This window comes from Buceros rhinoceros, unplaced genomic scaffold, assembly GCF_000710305.1.
Source record: "Buceros rhinoceros silvestris isolate BGI_N320 unplaced genomic scaffold, ASM71030v1 scaffold9724, whole genome shotgun sequence".
Classification (NCBI taxonomy): Eukaryota; Metazoa; Chordata; class Aves; order Bucerotiformes; family Bucerotidae; genus Buceros; species Buceros rhinoceros.
Genome location: NW_010407673.1, coordinates 38,293 through 40,018, shown reverse-complemented (window position 1 = coordinate 40,018; position 1,726 = coordinate 38,293). Strand labels below are relative to the sequence as shown.

General features: G+C 43.9%; 1 protein-coding gene across 1 annotated transcript in view; it reads right to left on the bottom strand.

Moving 5' to 3' along the window:
* Nucleotides 1-720: 720 nt before the first annotated feature.
* SLC34A2 (solute carrier family 34 (type II sodium/phosphate contransporter), member 2) overlaps nucleotides 721-1,726 on the bottom strand; it is an 18,164-nt gene continuing 17,158 nt past the window's right edge. Inside the window, exon 13 of the mRNA XM_010134575.1 lies at nucleotides 721-1,449. Within this exon, the coding sequence (XP_010132877.1) occupies nucleotides 874-1,449 (576 nt within the window). The 3' untranslated portion in view covers nucleotides 721-873. The remainder of the gene's footprint in view (nucleotides 1,450-1,726) is intronic.

The window sequence follows — 1,726 nt, the reverse complement described above, 5'->3', positions numbered from 1 at the left end:
TCCTCTGATTGTGGGGTTACACAGTGAACAGGATTGGAGAGGACCATAGAGAGAGAGGAACCACCACAAAACCATATCCTGAGTCCATCAAGCCCCTTAGCAGCCACACAGCATTTCCAAAACCAGTGCATAACAGTGCTTAGCAGACAGAGGGACCAGTAGGATCAGCAGTTACTTCTATGGCCTTTAGCTTGAGATAATAAAAGATTGTAACCCCTGTCTGGTGTTAAAGGAGACAGAGAGGGCTCCAAATGGGCTTATGCACACCCTTATGCCAGAGTAGGACTCCCAGAGCTTCTGAAGGACCTCCCAGCAGTTCATTTTCCTTCGCCCACGTAGGATAGATTTTGTCCATATTGGGAAAACTGTCATTTTCCATTTTGACCACTGCGAACAGGCCAATGAAGACATGAGGATCATTAGGATCCTCTTTTCCTCTTTCCTCCTTTTTTTCCCCCCATTTCCATAGCTTTTTAGGTATTATAAAGTAACTTCTGCTGAGTAAGCCAGTAGGTCAGAAAGGCTGTTCTACACGTGCATTGTTTGTTTGTTAATTAATTTTTAATTGATCACCACTCCTTTTATCCCTCTCTTTATGGGACTACACCAGGATTTCTTTTGTTTGCTCCTGATAACATTGGATGAAGGTACCGCATAGTAGGTCCTCTGTGAGCAAAACTGTCATTAGCTTTTCAAATGATCATAGATTTTCTAGGGATTCTGTCAAGCTTGACTCCATTCCTTGATGGGTGATATATCACTGGCTGCAGGAACCTAACAATGTTCACTCTGTCCTCAGTGCATTGTCCAAGGTGGTTTTCAAGAGCCGGACTGTCCTATGCTGTACCTCTGCTAATACGGGTTGAACCACTACTATAAGGCCGTGTTGTTTGTGCCTGTTTTTTCAACACAAGCTGCAGCTGGTGCCCTTCTTCCACCTCTTTCTTCATCAGCCATTGCAATGGTGTTTTCGTAAACCTCCATAGTTTTTAGTTGATTGTCTTTGGCCCCCTCTTGTTCTGCATTGACTTTGCAGCACTTGCAGAAGCCGCAACAGTGTTTCCCACAAAAGGAGAGCGAAGACATAATTATATTGTCCCAGGGCTCTAGGGAGTGCATCCAGATGGGTAGGAAATCCCAGTTTTGCAGCTTCTCAGGCAGTGAATGTGGTCTCCTTTTCTGCATAATATTAATTACAACCACAGCAATAAAAAGAACAAACAGGGGAAGGCAAACACCCAAAAGGACTGGCCAGCCTGCCAGTGACAGACCAAATACAAACAAAGGCAAAAGAAAGAAGCAGACGAGAAGATAAAATATAGCAAACCATCTGTACTTGGCTGTTATGTTTCCCAAGGTCTTGGACATGCGGATTGGCAGCCGGGTAAAAGGTATCGGGTAAAACAGAATAATCCCAGACACATTGAAGAAAAAGTGGCACAAGGCAATCTGAAAGCAAAAATGTTTGAGAAATTCATTAGCTAAAATGCCTTTAAATGCTCCTACCCACATGATAATCACTTCAGGTGGCACTAAGTCTCCATAGGTTCCCTTCCCTTGCTCTCCGCTGCTTTTTCTTGTTTTTCATCCCATTTCACTTGCAGGGTCTTTCCTAACATGAAACAAGGTCTTGGTAATTCCTCACACATTTTAAAGATCGCTGCCTACAAACAGGGGACAGCATCTGGACACAAGGCAAGCCTAGAGGAGATGGCATATTTCCCTA